At 40.5% G+C, this 19,061-nt stretch overlaps 1 protein-coding gene across 1 annotated transcript; it reads right to left on the bottom strand.

Moving 5' to 3' along the window:
- Positions 1-5,504: 5,504 nt before the first annotated feature.
- rel (v-rel avian reticuloendotheliosis viral oncogene homolog) lies at positions 5,505-18,728 on the bottom strand. Its single transcript, XM_063492026.1, has 11 exons — positions 18,315-18,728; positions 17,847-17,885; positions 16,127-16,266; positions 15,864-16,012; positions 14,988-15,079; positions 9,284-9,424; positions 8,475-8,579; positions 8,079-8,297; positions 7,915-7,980; positions 7,753-7,827; positions 5,505-7,668 (listed from the first exon to the last, which is right to left on the bottom strand). The coding sequence occupies exons 1-11, from the start codon at positions 18,319-18,321 to the stop codon at positions 6,833-6,835; spliced, it is 1,869 nt and encodes a 622-aa protein (XP_063348096.1). The 5' UTR covers positions 18,322-18,728; the 3' UTR covers positions 5,505-6,832.
- Between the last annotated feature and the right edge of the window lie 333 nt (positions 18,729-19,061).

Here is a 19,061-nt window from a genome sequence, read left to right as displayed (position 1 = left end):
CAAGTGCACTTAGGATTTTCTTGACTAACCATATTGATAAATTGAATCAACATGACATTTTTTTCAGTGGTGAGACATCATTTGGGCACTCTGGAAGGAGCTAGAAATGAAACCACAATACTCAGAAGCAGTTGTAGTAAAGTAAATAACCTATCGCAAAAAATATATCAGGCCATGGTCAGTAAGCTGCAATCATTCTAGTAATGAATGATGGCAGTTTTGGCTTGCTTCAAGAACTTTGTACTCTGTTTTAAAGGACTAAACTAGTAAGCTCTTAGTGCTGCATTTTTGTTTGTTTGTTTTTTCTATAATATATTTTTTATAGCATATTCTATTTAAGTTGTATTTTTAGTTTCCAGAATAAGCTTTAGTACAATAAGCTTAAACTTAAACTTGTCTATTGGAAAATTAGCAAATTAAACTTAGGTCCGGTATAAGCTAGCTTATTCAGTTCAGTTATGTCTGGACTGAATAAGCTAGCTTAAATACTGTCCTTTCTGTTTACATTTTACTGCTTGTTCTATTGAACTAACAAGGTTTAAAGTTAAAGCTGTAGCAGTGTAACAGTGTGGCTGTTTTTTCAAGCAGGTTCATTTTAAGCCAGTTTTTGACTAGCCAAATTTAGCATCCTTTGTAATTGCTAAACAAACTAGCTAGCCAAATAGCTGTAGGTCATTCAGCTATGGTCTCTGATTAGAAAAGAAACTAAATGTGGTGATTTGAAAAGACAAGTCACACAGACAAACTATACACTTGATCATGATGGAGTTCAGTCCGTCTTTGTTCGGTTTCTGCTCATTTTAAATCATGAATGCTATACATTTGGTACCAATTTTCATTGAGTAACACTGAAGTACAAAAGTCGACTCCTTTGTGTGCAAATTTGTACTTCCTGCTACTTTAAAAGTATTTTCAGCAGTGGCTAATACACTTCCTGATTTGGGTTGGATTGGGTGGATGTTTGTGTTTGTGTGTGTGTGTGTGTGCGTGTGTGTGTGTGTGTGTGTGTGTGTGTGTGTGTGTGTGTGTGTGTGTGTGTGCCTCACATGAAAAATAATCAGTGAAAACAATGAGGCCACACATGTCTGCTGAACACTCAGCAACAGACAGGTATATACTGTTTCTAGTCAAACATTCACAGCAACAGCTACATGGGATTTTCCCTGCTCTGAACATGAGTTGGGTCTTGCATAAGGAGCTGTTCTAGCAACACATACTGTACAATACCTATCATTAAAATGTGCAGCAGGAAGTTTGGAAATTGTAGGATCAGAGAATGGAAGTAAAGGCATGCTCCAAACTTCATAGACAAATCAGTGGGAAAGAGAGCTAGTTTTGATCCTGGCATTGTTATTGATCTGTTAATTCAGATCAATATTAGTCACAAAAGTGAACGGACTCTTTAAATCCCCATGCAAAACTGAGGTAACTGAAAAACACAGAGCTTTATAGTGTAAAGTCAGCTTTAGTCTAAATTTCTTATTTGTGCACAGGATAGGACAAAAAATATCCAGTTTTTGTTTCTATATTTAGTAATATATTGCAATCTGATAAATTCCCATAACTTATGTAATCGAGAAGTATGTAAGTAAATAAGGGAAGTGTATAAATGCCATTAAAAGAAACCTCCTGATTATAATAAATGCAATGAGGAAAGGACTGCCCTGTAGTAATTTCTGTCTAATTTTGTGAGTTGATAGCAAATTCATTCAGGTGGAGCTGGTGTAATCAGCAACTATTTATAGTGTGAAGGAAGAAAGAGAAAGAGGGGGAGAGAAGGGGGAGGAGGGGACCTGAGGGAAATGGGAGGAGACAGAGCAGCAGAGGAGGGGCATTACGGGAAATAGGTGGCTAAACAGGTCTAGCTCGCCTTTTCCAGGACATGGTTAAGAAATACTCAAAGACATACGGTGCAGTGAGTACCTGGGACAAGCTGTGTCTATCACACAGAGATCCAAACACATGCATGTGGAATCTGTGTGCAGCTAAACTCTCATTCAGTGCTGATGTTGTGAGAACTGTGTGCCTATCTCCATGCAGATCCTTGCAGAGGTGAAATGTCCTGATGAGTTACTCCATTATTTTGTCAACGTGAGGACATTCTGTCCTGTAATTATTTACCAATAAACCGGATATGATGTTGCAATATAGGACAGTTCTAGCTTAACCTGTTTCCACATGTTTTTATTAAGTCATTAATTAAGTGCTGGATTAAAAGACTGGAAGTTAATGGATAGTAGAACAACAACAATCTTAGAAGACCAGAGTTGCGGTCTGAAAGTTTGAGAAAACTGTACTGGATATGGTGGTTGTGACATTGCTGGTGTTTGGGATTCAAAGTTAATGAAGATCTAGTAATCACAGAGCACCATATGTTGGTTTTCATCCAATTCAGAGCTTTCAGAGTCGATAAATGGTTTGCTTCTCTGTGGCCTCCACAACATATGGAGTTGCATCTAAATAAACATCAAAAGGAATGATGTCAGCCCAGTTCGAGTATGTTATTATGAATGTTCAGTCTGAATGTCAGTACAACTGCACCATTACAGGAACCAACATCTTACATCTTTCAGCTGCAGATTTAAAAAAGCAATAAAGAACATGTTGCTTACTTGTGGTTACTCTTTTTTTTCTTTTAAATAAAATCCAACACTGTCTTGTGGCATGTTTCAAAAACTTAGAAAAGCACAAAATCTGATTTTTTTTTTTTTTTTTACAGTTTTTTTGTCTTGTCAGGTTAATGAATATGGATTAAAGCAAATTAAATATGCATTCTTAAGTGTAATGGTGCTGATGCAGTCATCTCTGGGGGTTGTTTTAGCCTCTTTGAGCTCATTGTTTTGGTGTTGTCACTTGAAACTTACCTATTTTGCTTTCCTTAATAAAGTTAGGAGCAACTAGCTGGTGGAGAACAGAACTAGAAAACTTTCTCTATTAGAAGTTGTAATAAACACCAGGTGAGGTGTAAACTTGAGATTCCAATAAGAATATGCTTTGTGTCTACAAATAAGTTGGGGGGAATAAACCAAAACCAATATAACCTGTGAGTGGATTGTTTACAGTATCCTGTGCACTGAGGTTAAATCAGGGTTCGCTGTGGTTCCGTTCAACGCGACAGGAAGGAAGCTACACAGAGCATTTCTTCTCAGCCTCCTGATACGAGAGAAAACAAACGTCTCCCCTGTAGTACATCCTGGGTTCCTTGGTAATGACGCTTCAGGACACACTGATTGTAAACTACCTTGTTGGCAGCGAAAAACTGAATTTTACAAGAAAAGATGATAATCAGCTGTTGATTTGTCACCTATCAACATCAAAATCTCTTATTTGTGATGAAAATGTGAATGGCACTGATGTAAATATGAAATTCGTGAATTCCCTTTAGCTGCACTTGTTTGATGTTTCTTTCGTCATAATGGCTTCAGTATTGTCTAAGTGAGTTAAAGGTTAAGCTGTATGCCAAAGCCTTTCTCCTGATGTGATGTGTTAACCTCATAGAAACAACAGCATCCATAACTATCTGTAGGCTCTGTCATTTTGCCAGTGGTGATGAGCAATTTGTCAAATTGGCTTATGACATTTGCACTGTACTATAGTAATTCTCCATTCTTAATTCTTCTTGCAGCTTCTTTATTTTTTGAGTAGCACAGAGCACACTGATATGGATTTTTCAGTCTGACTCCTTTTAGAAACTGTAGGTTATTTCTTATGTTTGTATGAAGTGCTACTGAGCAAAAGGCCGAAAATTGCAAGAACCACTCTGTTTTGAAAGATTTGAGATATTCAGCAAAAATTTCACCTTCTTGCCGCCAGCCTATTGACACCTTGAGATAATTCAGTTTCACATGTGTCAGAATTGTACGTCATACGTTGAATAGGCAGAAATATGTCAGGAGATGACATAGTGACTTTACCATTCACCAAAAACGGATGATAATCTGTTTTTGGTGGTGAGGAAATGTCATACTGATAAGAAATCAAATTAACAGATTTCAAGTAAATTGCCTTATGACAATGTATTTAGCTATAGTGAAACTAAACTAAGCTCCTCTTGAGAGCAGTTAAGCCTTTACTTGGAAAAGATCACCTGGAGAATCATTGAAAACACAATAATATCAAACATATAGATTAAAGGGAACAAAATGATTTATGATTTGGTATAATAAATGTAAAAGATTTTCTGCAGGATGGTTCTATGTGCCTTTTTTACTCAGAAATTGTAAGTAATTGATAACAAGCTACTGCACTATTCCAAAGTGTTTGGGACAAACACCGTGGCCATTTACTCAACCTACGTTGCTCAACAATATCCAAGTCACTACATTTCCCCTGTTGTGCAACTGGTCAGTCCTGATTTTGTCCATATCATGTGCAGAAACCTGACCTACAGGAATACTGAATAAAAGTTGTTTTTGTTTGTTCAGCAGCGACAGTGTTAAGGCAACGCAGCCAAGCTTGAACTTAGCATAGAACAGGGACCGAAAATGGGGAAGATTGTTAGCCTGGTTTTGTCAAAATGTGACAAAACACCAGTACAACTAAAAATACAATCTCTACAAGTCTGCAAAAATGTTGTTATCTTTCGAGTCTTTTAAGTTAAGCTAAACTAGCTAAACCAATCTTAACAGTTAAATATAAATAAATATCTTTGACGGAAAAAATGAGACTTTGCCCAAATAGGGGAGATCATTTAAGTATAACATTCATTTTAACATTTATGTGATAATATGCCACACTATTGTTAAGCTGAGAAATTCTCCTAAACCATTCACTCTTGTTAGCTTTTATGCTAAGCTAAGCTAACTACCTGCTAGTTATAAAACCTAATTTTTTAAATCTCAACTCTAAAGTTAGCATAGAAAGAGCTGTCTACACCTGTGTCTGAACTCATAAAGCCCAAGTTTTGCTGTTAGGCTTGAGATATTCATTTCAGGACATTTGATGTTATTTTGTTGGATTGAGAAGGAAGTGAATAATGCTTTGGTCACAGCAGAAGTCATGAGCCTGTCCTCATGCTAAATATCAACATGAGGATGGACTCGGTCTAAATTGAAAGTTAAGAGTCATGTGCTTCAGTCTACTTATTGTTTTGTTGTTGAGACACTAATTATTCAGGAAGACATCCTCTGACAGGCTATCGACCCCTCATTATTGTCTCAAGAAAAATCACAGTGCCACACCCTGTTCATTAAATTTTTATATCTACACTATTAACTGATGTTTAATCTGAGAATTTAGCTTTAACACAGCTATTCAAATTGGGTTATTTAAACTATATTAAGGTTTTATTTATCACATTATCACATTAAGGTAGCACTGGTGGATTTAAAATGTATTTCTTTCTGTCATGTCCAGTCACATCTATGCCTTCACACAATATCACGACCATCTATGAAATAATATGCCCATGACAATGCATAATGTTTGCAATGAGCTATAACATTTTACCGTTTAAAATATTATAAATAACAAACAATGACAAAAATATTTAGAAATGACCGACTTTGTTTATTAAGAATTGATCTCATAGAAAAAATCAAAACAAATAGAAAACAGCAAATCTTACAAAGTAGTCATCAGAATATACGTTTATATTTTAGACCATAAAGCTTTTGGAAGGCCTACAAAGTTTGTCTAACATCAGCTTTGTGCCGTCAATGCTTTAACAAGATACTTTCAGTGGTGTTTCAGAGAGCATCGGCTGAATACATAAAACAATAAAACTGACATCTTTATCTATAAAACATCTGTTAGAAATGCTCTGAGAACTCTGAATACATGCAATCTCTGGTATGACATAGTCATTACAGAGGAAAGACACAGCTGAATGTGTTTCCTCCCACTTCCTCAATGGAAATTTCAGTACCTTGCCAGTTCTTGAGTGTTTCGGCATTGGTATTGCTGTAACTCTCAACTATGGCTAACATGTATGTACAGAGTGCACTTAACAGTAAATGCTTTGGTACCAAATAAAAAAAAAGAAAACAAAAATCAACAAAAAAGTATTGTACTATAATTCATACGTATGAAAATTTTACAAAGAGATCAATAGTAAAACAATAAGCAATATATTCCAGCATTATACAAAAACAATAAATTTACTCCTTTGTTTTCTCAAGATCTAAGAAACCTCAAACAAATCATTTATGTTACAGTATATTGGTAGTAATTCTAACTTTACAAAAAAATATTCAAGAAAGAAAGTAGTACATTCACTTCTTCAAAGGCATAACTTTGGCTTGGAAGCCAACGCTACTGTTTTTTTCTTTTATAGTCATTAAAAGCATGGATCGTCCACTTAAAGATCCTACCCCCTAAAGAGACCAGATGAATCACTTCAATTGACTAGTATGGCGAACACCAGCAGCTGAAAGCTGAACCCCTACAAATAAAAGGCTTGTTGGACAAGCAACAACAAATCACAGGTTACAAGTTGGGGCTGAACTTTACAGAATCCCACTGAACAGAATTATGAAACAATGCATCACCAATTTAAATAGGACAAGGACTGGGAATAGCTTGTCTCCAGTTTTTCAAGAAACAAAATTTACCTGATAATGTTGATGACTAACTGGAAGTAAAGACCAACCACAAGGTACCATGTTGTTAGAATCAGAATCAGGAAGTACTCTTGCTAACCAATCAAGCGATCAGTAACCAGTTGTATCTCTGTGAAACATTGCCTTAGGCTGACTGGCTGTCAATCATTTTGGTCCCACTGAGGTAACAACCCAAGCAAAGGCCTACTGAGCATAGCAGGGCCAGCGTGAGTAAAGAAATTTCTGCTCTCCTTTGAGCTGCTACTGTTTGAAAAGAAGAATTTGAGCAGCTTTCAGTCATTTTGACTCATCCAGTCCTCCAAAGTTGCATAGTGGGCTTCTGCAGCCATGCCGTTGTTTACGTAAGGACTATGGAGATTTTTGATGGCAGTACCGTCTGGCCGCATTGGATCTCTGTTGGTGCCATTGGTCATTGGACGGGGCAGCAGGTTAGTATACGTATTTCCTTGACTTTCCCTTGGGGACTGCATGAGGGGAGTATGGCTCTCTTGTCCCACTGAGATCTGGGACTCCTGTTTCAACTGGAAGCACGGCTGAGGTGCTCCCGGCATGTTCTTCAGAAAATCATTCTCTTCTATTCCCTCTAGGAAAGGGAATGACCCTACCCCCTGTGATCCCCCTCCACCTCCAGATCCATTAAAGGGGTTCGGAACTGTACCCATGGTAGTAAAATTGGACCACTGAATACCTTGGTTCTGGCTGACCAGATGGTTCTGAGCTTGGTTTGGAGTTTCTGATCGGAGCTCCTCCCTTTGATTCTGCTGGTGGAAGAGCTGCTCTGGTTCTCTCATTACAGGGGCTTGAGAACCTGTATCCAAGCACTGCAGGTCCCGCATGGAGAGCTGAGGGAGGGCATTGTTCTCACAGCTGTTGTGGTCCACACGGTGTTGGTAGCTGCGGTTCGGTGGCTGTTGCCTGCTAACAGGACGTGGCAGATTGCTGGCACCTGGGTTTATGGTGACTGTGTCCATAGAGAGCGTTGGATTGGAATTCGCCCATGCATGGCTTAATTGTAGATTGGGTGCCATTAGATTCTGAGGAGCCTGTTGGTAGGGTTGGGTGAACATAGAAGGTTGCTGTTGTTGTCTTGGGTATGCATTGCCCATGTCTGTAAAAAAGAAAAGAGTTTTAGTTTCACAGCAATGAAGTATATCGCCATCCTCCTTTTTTTCATGACTTCAAACGTAGTTACCTCTTTTCAGGTGACTCATGGTACTCTGTGGTACTGCCTTGGGCCTATTCATTGTCAGACCGCTAAAAGGACCACCTAAAAAGAGACGGGAAACCTTAGCTGCGATGCAAACTTGTGCAATCACAAGTAATCATATCACATGAGTTGTACTACATTGCTTACCTGACAATCCCGATATCTTCATCAAGTGCTCTCTTCTGCGCTTTTTCTCATTGTATCCATAAGGATCTGATGGAAAAACAACAATTTATTAACACTACGTGAGTCTAACCGAGAACTAGGTGCCACTAGTAAGCCCCCGCAGAAAGAAAGCGATTGCTGCTCACCTTTGTCATCGGGCAGATACCGGAAATCCATTGGTTCACTGACTTCCTGATCAGAGGGCCGGCGTAGCTGCATGTGGACGGTCACCGAGTCTGTTATGGACGTGTTGTGGTAGGGCGGAGTCTTGAACACAATGGCAACTTGGCGATGAACATCAGCCTGAGAAAAGGAGCCTTTGGCCTCCCAGCCATCAGGGGAGAAGAACCGCACCTCAATGTCATCTGGAGCAATACAGGAACAGAAAAGTACATCAGCATGCAAAGAGACAGGCACTATGGGTGTGGGAGGTAAACTAGATCAGTGGACTGAATAAAGATGAAGAAAGAAAACAGATGCAAATAAATTTAGTACAGTGTGCAAAAATGCAAAGGTCTATAGTGCAGAACATTTTGAAGTACCTTTTTGTACTTTGTCACACAGTAGGAAGATTTCGTCTCCTCCTCTGACACTTCCGCTATTTCTGTTGACCCGGCAGATCCTCAGCTCTGCAGTGTTTGGGGCCCCTGGTAATACACAAAATAAGTTCTAAACACACAACGCAACAAATACTACAAGTTACAAGTTACTCAGTACAAAAACAATATAACCAGGATCTGCTTTTGTTTTCATTTCATAACCGCTGTGTTTAGGTGACACAGTGGGCCTAGCTTAAAAAGCTGCCTTGGTTTTGAAGAACAATCCTCATTCAGTTTACAGCTAAAGCTTCAGCAGGTTGAGTCACATGTCACATGCCTGGAGCGAGAAGAGGAAGTGCTCCATGGTAACAGTGTTGTTTGAAGGTTGGTGTGTATAAAGAACTTCCCCTTTCTGCGTGTTTGTGTATGTGAGGAACAGTGAACTAGTTCACCAACTGCAACACTTGAAACACTACTGGACACACGTACACGGGTCTTGCAAAAAGCACTTGCATTCACATATGCTGCAGCTGCTGGTACATACTGTATGTACAAACACGACTACATGTGTCACTTCTCAGTACTTACACAGTATTGTTATACTCACACAGGAAAGGGAATTAAGTATGTACTTAATCTTATATAATCAGTTCTTGAAATCTGCTGTTATCTGAACTCTACAGGTGTACAAAGCTGACCTCGGGGAGCCCGTGTCCTCGTCAGGGCAACTATACGGCTATTTCATTATGTTCTCATGCAATTGCCTGATGTGACGTCAGTGTATTTGACACAGACGGCGCTCGGTCACTCACTGTTGTCGTAGATGGGGTTGGTGACGATGGGGTTAAGAGCTCGGGTGTAGTGGCCGTTCTCATCCTGCAGGAAAACCTGAATGCACAGGCGAACCACGTTCAGGTCGTACTCCTCTGTCTGCAACAGCTGCTCCCGTGGCACTACGATAAAACACACTTACATCAGTTAGATGAAGCTGGTAATAAAGCAAACATTCAGAAATATAAACTAAGAAACATTTACACCAGACTTTCCCTTTAAAGGGCCAGTGCAAGTATTACCTGGTGGTTACTGTGGACGTAATTTGTAGAGACTGTTGGCACTCTTAGCACCTACCAGGTTACTGGCAAACCAGCTACATTTAGAGTTGCAGTTTGTTTAATGTCCAGCCTTTTCTTTTTTTTTATATAATTTATATTTGTGTGGAGCAAATATATTGAAACGTAACATGTTCTAGTTTCTCTGACTTTGCCTATTTAGCATGGGGATAAAAATAAATGCCAGTCATTATGTCTTTTCTTTTTTGTTTCAGTGAAACAATATTTCATTATAAAAAAAAAATCTAAAACCTGCAAACTGGATAAACATCGGTCATTGTGACTAGTAAATGTCATCTGCTATTGGCTAATAGTGACATATCACTGATATAGATTACCTAGCTGCACACTGAAGTACCGACGTATTTCAAACCAACAGCACAACTAAATACTTGCATTTCAAGTGCACACCATTGTTGAACAGACGTTATTACAGCAATAACAAAGGCATGCTATAAGCATACGCTCCTGCTTTGAGAAACAGGCAGACACAGTGTAGTTATGCAGGCACATCTGTAGGCTGTCCACAAAACCTCACCTTTGGATCAACATAAAAACGTCACAGATAAGCTTTTTCAAACGTCCTCAGCCTACATGCTCATCTGCATCACCCGCCTTCAGAAGCAACACGCAAACACACACACACATAACACACACTCTATACTGAGAGACGCCCACGTGCCGACACACGCACGCACACACAGAGCAGGCTTTCACATCTACCTACTTTCTATCTTCCGTGCTCATGAGGCCATCCCCACCTACAAAGTGTCGCCACTGTGACGCTCCACACGTCACCTCAGAGTGGAAACAAGTATGCGCCTCTGTGTGTGTGTGTTTGAGTGTCTACACCGCACATAAGTAAAGAGATGAGACTCTCCTGCACGAGTGACCAGGGAGCCTCCTGACGTATGTGAAAGTGGTGTGACATGAGAAAATATCTTATAAGCTTTTTAGTTTTGATTCTTTAGTGGCGTCTTACTCTGTATACTCAAGCATGATCATTTTTTTGTTATTTTAGGCATATAAGGTGGCAATTATATGTGCAAAACCCAAACAATACAACTGCAGTCACACATTAGCTGTGTAGGGAAAGTCGTCATTCTTAGTGGGCATGCTGAGTGCCAATAGTGAGCCAGCTAGCTCTCCTGCTCTGTCTCTGCATGTGCTGCTGGCACCGGACATTAATCTTCTCTAGGTTCACAGTCTGCTTGTGTTTAGTCAGAAGTAATCAGATTCATGCTGTGAATCTGACTTGATTTCATAGCAGTAGAAGCAACAAGCAGGGAAGAACATGACATGTGCCTTGATGTGTTTGTTTGTTTGGGTTTTTCTAAGCCAGAAGTGGGCTCACACCAGATTGCTATGAAGAGGTAAATTAGCTAAACACATAAAGAATTGTTTTATGGACACCATGACTGCAGCCCGTAGTAATGTTATTGTCATTGTTGAAGTTTTAACGCAAGAGTCTGTGCTAATTGACTTGCTTTTCCGCACCTTTTCGCCTGTGTGCATGACTACCATTCAAGAATTTTGTATTTATGTGGCATAATTAATATGAAACATTTACCCGATGAGGGATTTACTGTTAGTTTAAAAAAAAACTTTACCGGCAGCAGTCAGATTAAAAAAAGCAAATTCCCTATAATGCTTCTTTCTGGTCTTGTGCCAGTGTACTCTATCAACGTAACAAAACGTTATTACAAGAGAGCCTCTAGAAGGAGGTAGCGTAGGTCTCCTCATTGAGAATGCACAACAAATCCTGCTAGCTTTGGACGTCTAATTGGTCTCAAATACTCTGTTCTGCGGTGTGGAGCACTGCTCTGTTGTGCAGCTTTCTGTTGGGTCATCAGGTTTGCCTACTGTGGGTGGCAGAGACACGCAGTGAGTGGAGAAACTGAAGGAGGGAGAAGTGAAGACGAAACCGTCAGAACAAATATTGATGGAACATGCTGTGTTGGTCTGCGTGAGTGTTGGTGGAGTGTCGCTGACAGAGGGAGAAGCTTGGACGGACAGGTGCAGGAAAGTGGGTTGTAGGTAGCAATGGTGGTTGATGTTTGAGAGTGTGTGGTGGAAAGAAACTGGGCCCAGGGTCATAAGACACACTGGGCTGCAAGGGAGGGGGGGTGGGTCATGTTCAGTGACAGCGGAGGGGGGGTTGCAGGTGGTGGGGGTGGTATGTGGCTCCGAAGGGAGGGTGTTCAGGGTAAGTGGTTATTCTGACTGTGAGAGCAGAGTGTAAAAGTGAGAAAGACGGGGAGGCAGGTGCCAAGTCTCACCACAAACAATGTCTCCACTGCATGACTCACAATTTCACCACGTTTTAGGACGTGGAGCTTTTGTGTCTGGCTGAGGCTGAGGCAATTGCTACATGAGAAGTCACATACTGTTGTTGCATCATATAACATTATATGAACGTGTGTGCATTTACAGAACATAAGGAAGTTTCGTTAGGGAACAAAAATAAAAGCGGACCGTTTGGAGCCGAACATGGTGGAACTTAGTTAAAGGACAATCACTGCACCTTAATCCTCTTCGGTAAAATGTTCATTTTTAAACAGCTTATTTCTAATAGAAAACTACTGTCTGCAGTGCACCGGCAAATCTGTACATGTCCATTGATATTCAGACATAGTTTCACAATTAAATCTGCAAGAATACGTGATCGTGCTGTGGCTGAATCCGATAGAGTTGGGATAAAAGCAGGATCTGTGAGATTTTCAGTTTGCGAGAAGAATGGTAAAATTCAATGCCGGTAACTTCACAAACAAAAAAATCAAAGGATGTTTAATTGAGTTTTGTGCTCAGAAGTAGTTTTCCACTTGTTTACAGAAGATATTTCAAAACCACAGGCTTCAGCAGAATTGTACAGGCACTTATCTGAAGCCCCGCTGTGCATTTTCTTTGGTTGTCAGTGCGGTTATAGCCACATGTATTTCTTTGAATTAATATGGACGCCGTCTTACAGCAGATTTATGTCCCGTGTGAAATAAACAAACGCTTGCCAGGTGTGCAACCACAATGTTAAAATGTGACGGAGCGGTACTACAGAAAAATCTACTACGCCCTACTCAGGATGCCTGTGTGTCATCACTCGTGCAGGTGAGGGGAGCTTTGGGCCAAAAACGGACAGTGCTCACAGAGAGACTTTTGCAAGTGCAGATGCATGTATTCACGGACAGGGAGGGGAAAGTGCCTCCAACCCCCCTTACCCACTCCACCACACCCCATTCTAACACAGGAAGCAGCTGAGTTTCAGAGCAGAAGTGAACTTAAGAGAAGGGAAGGTTTGAGCCATGTGAAAAAAAAAAAGAGACATCGAGCTGTCCATCGCACATGTCTGTGGCAATAAATACGCCGAGTTCCTGCAGCTAAGGACATTTTAACACAAGTGCTTATAGTGGGGCTTCTATATGGCCTGACGCAACAAGTAGCTCAAGTCTTTTAAGGGCCAAGTGGCTATTAACAGGGTTAAGAAACAGAGATGTGATCATATCTGAGTCAGTGGTGACAGGTGCTAAAAATGTCAGCCAGGCTTACTTTTCATATCATGCAGGACACATCTGTGTCACTTGCATATTTTGGTCTGCGAGAGCGCTCAGGCTAAGACAATTATCAGGTAAAAAGACTACAAACAAGTGAAAGATGTGCACTTTACAGCAGGCCCGGTTTTAGTAATTAAAGGCAATTCAAATTGTTCTTTATTGCCACTTGCTACCATGCAAATGTACTCAGTGCACTTACACCGTTTCTTTTCTATAGCAACTGTGAGAGCTGAGATCTAAACAAAAGCTAAAAGCACACTCCCTCCACAGTTTTACAGACCTGTAAAGCACCCTACTCTACTTTTATCATCATCTCTCAGGGCTGGGGAACCCCCTCGGTCCACCCCCTCCCCCTTTTAATGAATCCTGCATTCCCAGCTCTCACGTGGCATCTCTGCACTGTGCTGAATTGAGCAACTGTAACAAAGAATGGGGAAGTAGCTCAACGCCTGTTTGTACACGAGAACTGTCTGTCTGCTCTGGAGGACCGCAGAATGAAAGCACAGAGAGGAAATGGCATTGCTGTAGATAGCGCGGTGGCAAGAGAGCGGATTTGTGACTTGATGTTAGGAAAATCTGCTAAACTGCCTGAGAACTGGGTCAACCAACATTAGAAAACAATTCTTGTGAATTGTTTTTGAAGCTGCTTAACAGTAACAAGATCAGGAAAAGCAGCAGCAACAGGATTGATATTTATATTTTACCCACATACAATTCCATTTGCTGTTTTGTCAACTGCTGACTTTAGCGTGGATCATCCACTGGGGAGATGACAATATCAGCTAACATCAGGCTGGATATTATACTAGCAAAACTCTAGTTATTTATCTATTATTTCAATCACACAAGCGTTTGCACTTTTATTACACTTTAGCTGTAGCTACACATAAGAATCATAAAGCTAGCAAAGCATCTCTGTATGTACATTAGTGAATATTACCTGCTGCAAATGTCTGGTTATACAAAATAACTCTGAAGCAGAAATACCACTGAAGTTAGCCGGATGTGTTACTGGACATAATGCTGGACAGGTTTCTTTGAAGGGTAACAGTCTTGTTTTAATTTACATATTGGCGGCACAACAAATGCTAGCCTTATCCTCTGGAGTACTAACACACTGCTTAGTAATTTGCTAACTACTTTTTGCTAAGAAAGAGTGTAAAAGACTCCAAGACATTCTGTAATTACTTTTTACCAAGTCCTGTAAAGCTCTGTTAATTTAAAACTCTGCTGACTTGTTTGGTACTTTATTAGGAGCTAGAAGGTTATTAGCCTGTTAACTGCTACATGTTGTTTTAGATTGAAAAGAAGGATTATATGAATAACTTATTTCAAATTCTGCTCGATGGGCTACTATTAGATTAAAAACCCCCCAAAACATTTGCAATCATTTATGGTTTGCAAGCCTGCAAAGATTGGCATATAGTTTCACAGAGCCGCTAGCATTGCTGTACACTCAGAACTGAGATTAGCTTAACTTTACACGGCTAATTTGGATTAGCTCATTTTCATGGCTGCAAGGTGCCTGAATTTAGGCCCGTTAAGGCTAGAAAGCCAACTTATTTTCCAGCTTTTACAAATAAAGGTAACATACAAATATGAAGGCTGTCAATTTAACTTAAATGATTCTATTTGGGGGTATATTGTAAGGTTTGGGTGAGTATTTTCAACTGTGGCTTAATACACATTTGGGTTTCAATAATAAATATGTAAATAAGTAAATATAGCATATCTACCTATTTTTTTTTATTCAGGTTTTTTTTTCCATTTTTGTCTAAAAACATGTTTTTTTTCTCAAACATAAAAAACACTGACCCTTGATGTAGTTATAGAGCCACAGTATAAAAATTCAGAGCACTCACCATTGAAGGGGTTGATTCCTCTGGTGATCCTCTGTATGATTGCCTCTTTCACTTCTCTCCTCCTCACACACTGGATACCCAAATTCTGGAAACTGTAAGAAATTAAAAAAGAAAAGAAAAGAAATGTTATGAGGAAAATGACAGCACTCAAACATGCTGAATAAACCCTGAGTGAAGGAAGCTCTAAAACTGTAAATGAACTCAATGATGTTGTTGTGTTTAAAGGTCAAAGTAATGACGCAATTACTCTCACCTATCCAGTCAGACCGGCACATTTTTCAGTAGTAAAGAAAACATTCAGTAATGAATATGCTGGACTAATTCTGTTTGTTTACCCAGAAGGCCTGAAATTCAAAATGATTCTGTATTTACTACAGAAGTCTGTTTGGGATTTGCAAATTATACACACCAAAAGATACTGACTCATTCACACACTCACACACATGCTCCAGCACTCACACACGCGCAAAATTTTGTTTTCTCTCTCTAACACACAGCAAATATGGGTGATGTCACTTGGGGAATTCCCATATTGCCATCCTCACAGACATGGGTCGACAAATATGCTTTGTGTGTGTGTGCAGTGTGCTGTAAGAGTTTCTTCAGCTGTGTCTGAGAGGACATCAGTTTACACATGATGCCTCCCGAAACCATCAAGCGAAAGACGAAATACTGTTAATAGAGAGCAATTCGGTTGTGCAGTGAGTGGCTCTGTGAGTGCGTCACAGAGAGAGTGGTTACTTATTTCGGTGAAAGTGTGCTGATTAAGATTGAGACTAGGGCTCTCAACGATAACAACTGGCAGCGAAGTAAGCAGACGCTGATAGAGAGCGAGTTTGGACAGGTGGAGGCGACCGTGGGAGGAGGAGCACTCACGCGATCACTCTGCGGTCCGGGCCAAACTCGGCCTCGTAGAATCCATCTTTGCAGTCCTTTCCCACCAAGTCGTGCGGATGTGGTCGGTACGGCTCGTTCTTCGTCACCAGGTAAACGCGCACCTTTCCCTTCCCGCAGTAATTCAGGATCTGAGGAGAAGGAGGAATCGTGTGCGTTCAGACGCATGTAGAAAGGACACATGCTTAGGTGCTTCTACGCACAAATACACAGATTACTGCGGTCGAGGAGGATTGGGGTCGAACCTGCAGGCTGGGGTACGTCCTGTTGTTGTCAGAGCTCTTCTCTCCCGGGATGCTTCCGGCTGAGCGACCCTCACACTTGTACCTGAAGCGCATTCCTCTCTGCTTGGGCTGCTCGAAGATCTGAATCCCCGGCTCAGGCACTAAGGAGGGGGTGACAACAAGCAGTCGATAAACAGATTTGAAAAGACGAGAAAGAAAACCCGAGTGTGAATCTGACACAGTTATCTGCTTTAGTTTTTTCCTGTTTGGGCTGCCACATGAGTGGTTTGGTGCTGGGAGGCGGGGGGCTCAAAACCTACATCTAACACTCAAATTTCTTTTTCTCAGTAAACATTTCGACATGTCGCAGCAGTAAAAATGCAGCTGTACAGGATAAAAAAAAATGCTGGCTGCTTTCCATTTAGCTGCCTCGGTTTCAGGCTCAGTCATTGCCTTCTTGGGAACCATGATTTTAGTGACACCTGAACCTTTCCCACTATGTCGAGCCTGCTGTGAAAAAGGCTTATTATGGTTTAATACTAATCTTTATGTATTGGTCTATGAACCTTAAAAGGAACCTATTAAGCCATTTCCTTTTTTTATTTTATATACTCTTACAATTGTGAACCTTCATATTAAATCTAGTGATTTACATCAGCACATGTGTAAATTTTTACTTCAGATTGCTTTTAAGGCTCCATTTTAGAAAGTTCATCTTGGCTCTGTGTGATGTCACTGAGAGCATCTATCCCTAATATGGTCATCTCATGCAAACAGTTCTGGCTGTGAGCACCTACTGCTGTTCTCTTTCTGAGGGGCAGCAAATGTCTCTTTAAACGAAAAGGGGCCTAAAACAAAGGGCCTGCACCAGTGGGATATTAAGAGGCATTATTTTGAGAATCAAATCATGTTAAGCTACTTCAGTAGAATCCAAGACTAAAAATATGGAACTGGAAATTAGCAGGTCTGTAAGAAAGTAATTTCTACATCCTAAAGATTGCTGTGTGAACAGACCTATTGAATGCAACCCAGATGTGTAGAAATCTTTCAGCTTTCAAACAACTTTATGCTGATAGGACGTGACTGCAAATCTTAACACAAGTGTTAACTCAGAAAAGCACATTTCAGCCGTTCTGCATAATGACAAGACATGAAATTTGTTTCCTCAAGCTTTTTTTTTTTTTGGAGGAAATAAAACCGACCCCACATGATGCCCGTACAAGAGAGGAACTAAAACTGATCCGGGAAGCGTTTCAGTTTTTGTTGTACACTGTTTCCACTGAAGTAACAACACAAAACGTGGTTATTTTTGGACATGACAGCAAGCACTCAGATCAGAGTGCTGCTTGTTATTCCGGCAGGCCAGTATGAAACAAGTCAAGTAACATTTTTGACATGATTAAGAGAAAAAAAGAAAAAGAAAAGAAAGAAAAGTGGCCCAGTCAAGTTTTGCCCTGATCACTTTGCAGGAACTGAAAGATCATGAGGCTCAAGCGCACTCACTACACACTATATAAACACACACACCAGTAAAGACAAGGATTACAAGAACCTCAGGCTCTCTCACATCCTTACAACATAAGTCTGAAAATACAGTGCTTACCAATAAAACAAAAAAGAGGAAGTGAAAAGACACTATTCAGTGAACCAACACCATCCCCCCCAACACACACATTTTTGCACTTTTAAGTTTTAACCTGTGAAGATTATTTTTGTCAGGAGACAAATGAAATTGACTTACGTAGGTGTGCTTCGTCCCGCAGCACGGAGGACATAAGAACTGGAGAGGAAAATGTGACACAGAAAAAAATTTAGGCAAATAGATATCCAAATCACACACAGACGAGTTGTTCTGTGGTAGTAATGGCGCTATTGCTAAAACTGGTCTCGTAAGCCCAATCAGTTTAGCTAAAGCTGCCCAACCAATAACACTGCTAGTCATGCAACAACGAGGAAGTTCACAGCATTCAGCAGTGATAGTACCCACAACCAGTGTCGAATACTATCAAAGTCAAGAGTAAGTACTCCAGTTCGTGGTGATATTGTACAGCTACACGATTCTGTTGTACGACCTATAGCCAGTACTACATTTTCGGCTTTTTGACTGACACAGGTACACAGGTGTGGTTATTACCGTTTGTTTCCTACCCGCTCACTCTACACGTTTATCGCTGTTATTACACAGGAAATAAAAGGTGTCGCTACTCACCGTCCATGATGCAAACACTCTTTCACTCTGTCACGGGTTATTGTGTCTTGGAGAAGCTCGGGCTGAATGAGTGACAGCGGACAGAAAACTATTTTTTGTCAAGACACTAGCGGGGGAATTCCCGTCCGTCACATCTGATGTAGCCAATGAGAAGCTTCCGTGAATAAAGGGCGGGGTCCAGAGGATTCACTCTCAACTATGCCTCCTCCCTGCCCGCTCGCTCGAGGATATGCACGGCGCGGTCCACCGGGGTCGGTCCTTCAGGGCTGGAGGTTAAAGTGGGTGGCGGAAGTGCGAGAATGAGGGTGGGAACATACGTAAAGAAGAGCCACGCAACAGCAGCCGCAAATAAAGAACACGAAAAATTATAGATAATAGATATCAATTAGGGAGCACCACACGCACAGCCACTATGTGTTTACATATACACACTGTTATATATATCTGCTGTATATATAACATATATACAGCTGAGATATGAGTACTGAGCTATACCAAGTAAATACAGGAACAGTGCTGTCACTACCAATACCGATACTGATACTTTTAACATATAACGGTGGTAGGGGAGAGCAAGTATGTCATGATTTACGAGATGAATCATCATGAATTTGCAAAATTCTGAACACATTTGAATGACCACCAAATCACTATGATTCTTTACTTTACACAGTTATTAGTTAATACAACAAAACACACCGTTCAGCTATTCATGTATGTTGTATCTAGGTTGTAAATGTGCCCGTC

Source organism: Pelmatolapia mariae, linkage group LG13, assembly GCF_036321145.2.
Source record: "Pelmatolapia mariae isolate MD_Pm_ZW linkage group LG13, Pm_UMD_F_2, whole genome shotgun sequence".
NCBI classification, from domain to species: domain Eukaryota; kingdom Metazoa; phylum Chordata; class Actinopteri; order Cichliformes; family Cichlidae; genus Pelmatolapia; species Pelmatolapia mariae.
The sequence above is the reverse complement of the archived record's forward strand: the minus strand, read 5'-3'. Positions and strand labels throughout refer to the sequence as shown.

Coding starts and splice junctions, on each gene's coding strand:
- rel (XM_063492026.1), bottom strand. Junction 9,425..14,987: donor AGGAATCAACCCCTTCAATG/GTGAGTGCTCTG, acceptor GTTTTATCGTAG/TGCCACGGGAGCAGCTGTTG. Junction 7,669..7,752: donor CATGAGTCACCTGAAAAGAG/GTAACTACGTTT, acceptor TCTTTTTTACAG/ACATGGGCAATGCATACCCA.